Below are 2,012 nucleotides of genomic sequence, written 5' to 3' on the forward strand. Positions count from 1 at the left end.
TTCAGATTTTTCTCAATCACTCCACCAACAGTTTAGAAAGCCTTTTGTCTTGTTACTTTAAAGAGACATGGGACATGGTGATTGTCAATAATGCAAAGATTATGATTTAGGTGCCTATGTTTGTTTACAAATTACTTCAAATATTGAAAAAGCTGAAATAGAGTAGGTAGGTCTTTTGACAAACTTCAGATGACTTTGGATCAAAAAAGGAGGTCATAATAGCTACTAGTATATCAAAACAACCACTTCAAAATATCTTGCCCCTTTAAAGCATACTTTACCAAAGTTTCAGTGACTGTGTGTGTTCTATCAGTCTCAGACTATCAATAGTGATGTTATCAGCTAGGGATGCTTGCGGGCACACAGCTGGGCCTTCCTCTTTGGACAAGCCTCAGGTATTTCCTACCAGAGCCAACACCGAGGCAAAGTGCAAGAAGGCAAAAGCAGGGTTATTCAAGCAGCAGGTTACCTAGGTCACCCAGGGCTTTGTAAATGGGAACTTTAGAGGTGAGGCAGCCTGTCTCTCTACTTGTGCAGCTGCAATACATTTATTCAAGATGGATGCCATTGAAATGGATATCTTATCAATCAAAAAATTATTGTCAGAAACTTACGGTACAATCAAAAAAGCTAATAATCAATGTGAATGTAGATATGCAAAGCTTTGGCCAGATGGGAAGAGGAGTCTCTATTTTACAATTTAAGACCAAGAAAATGTCTTTGTATCTCATACATTATGTATTCAATTCTCGTAGAAGATAGCATCTCAAATAAAAGTATTGATTTCCTACCTTACACAGGTTACCTAGAAGAACCATATGGAGAAACACAATCGTACTGCAGTGAGCAAGGTGACTGAATTTATTCTCATGGGGATCACAGACAGCCCTGGGCTGCAGGCACCTCTCTTCGGAATCTTCCTGGTCATATACTTGATCACAGTGTTGGGCAATCTGGGCATGGTTATCTTGACCCATTTGGACTCCAAGCTACATACCCCCATGTACTTTTTTCTTAGACATTTGTCCATTACTGATCTTGGTTACTCCACTGTCATTGGCCCCAAAATGATGGCAAACTTTGTGGTGCACAAAAATACAATTTCCTACAATTGGTGTGCCACCCAGCTGGCACTGTTTGAGATTTTCATTATCACTGAACTGTTTATTCTATCAGCAATGGCCTATGATCGCTATGTTGCTATCTGCAAACCTCTTCTCTATGTGGTCATCATGGCAGAGAAAGTGCGATGGGTGCTGGTACTCATTCCCTATCTCTACAGTACATTTGTGTCGCTATTTCTCACAATTAAGTTATTTAGGCTGTCCTTCTGTGGCTCTAACATCATCAGTTATTTTTACTGTGACTGTCTCCCTCTAATATCCCTGCTATGTTCTGACACACATGAACTAGAACTGATCATTTTGATCTTTTCAGGCTGTAATTTGCTCTCCTCCCTCTTGATTGTTCTTGTATCCTACATGTTTATTCTTGTGGCTATTCTCCGAATGAAGTCAACTGAGGGGCGGTACAAAGCCTTCTCCACCTGCAGCTCCCATCTGACAGTGGTGGTCGTGTTCTATGGGACCTTATTGTTTATTTACCTGCAACCCAAATCCAGCCATACCTTTGATATTGATAAAATGGCCTCTGTGTTTTACACCCTGGTGATTCCAATGCTGAATCCATTGATCTACAGCCTAAGGAACAAAGAAGTAAAAGATGCACTAAAAAGAACTTTGACTAATCAGTGCAAAATCCCTACTTAAAATCTTAATATTCAGTGGCAACGGTGGGTCTTTGTTTAATGTTCTGTCAGTCCAATTACAGCATCAAAAGTTAGAAATGTTTTACCAGGCTATGTTTTCTTCTTCTTCTGGATAAAACATTTTCTCTGATATCTCCCTGTAGTCTTCTTCACTTCAATCAGATAAATATTGTAGCCAGATAATCAAAGTTTTGAGTTATTTTTCAAGGTCAGAGTTGAAATTATTTAGAAATAAGGAAAATCA

At 39.1% G+C, this 2,012-nt stretch overlaps 1 protein-coding gene across 1 annotated transcript; it reads left to right on the forward strand.

Annotated features, from left to right (window-relative positions):
• Positions 1-732: 732 nt before the first annotated feature.
• Positions 733-1,792, forward strand: LOC102242860 (olfactory receptor 8K1). Its single transcript, XM_014532426.1, has one exon. It carries the CDS (start codon positions 819-821, stop codon positions 1,767-1,769), a length of 951 nt encoding a protein of 316 aa, XP_014387912.1. The 5' UTR covers positions 733-818; the 3' UTR covers positions 1,770-1,792.
• Positions 1,793-2,012: the final 220 nt, after the last annotated feature.

This window comes from Myotis brandtii, unplaced genomic scaffold, assembly GCF_000412655.1.
Source record: "Myotis brandtii unplaced genomic scaffold, ASM41265v1 scaffold892, whole genome shotgun sequence".
NCBI lineage: Eukaryota > Metazoa > Chordata > Mammalia > Chiroptera > Vespertilionidae > Myotis > Myotis brandtii.

What these genes read in the sequence shown, in the direction of transcription:
- LOC102242860 (XM_014532426.1), top strand. Translation starts at nt 819, where the DNA reads ATGGAGAAACACAATCGTACTGCAGTGAGCAAGGTGACTGAATTTATT.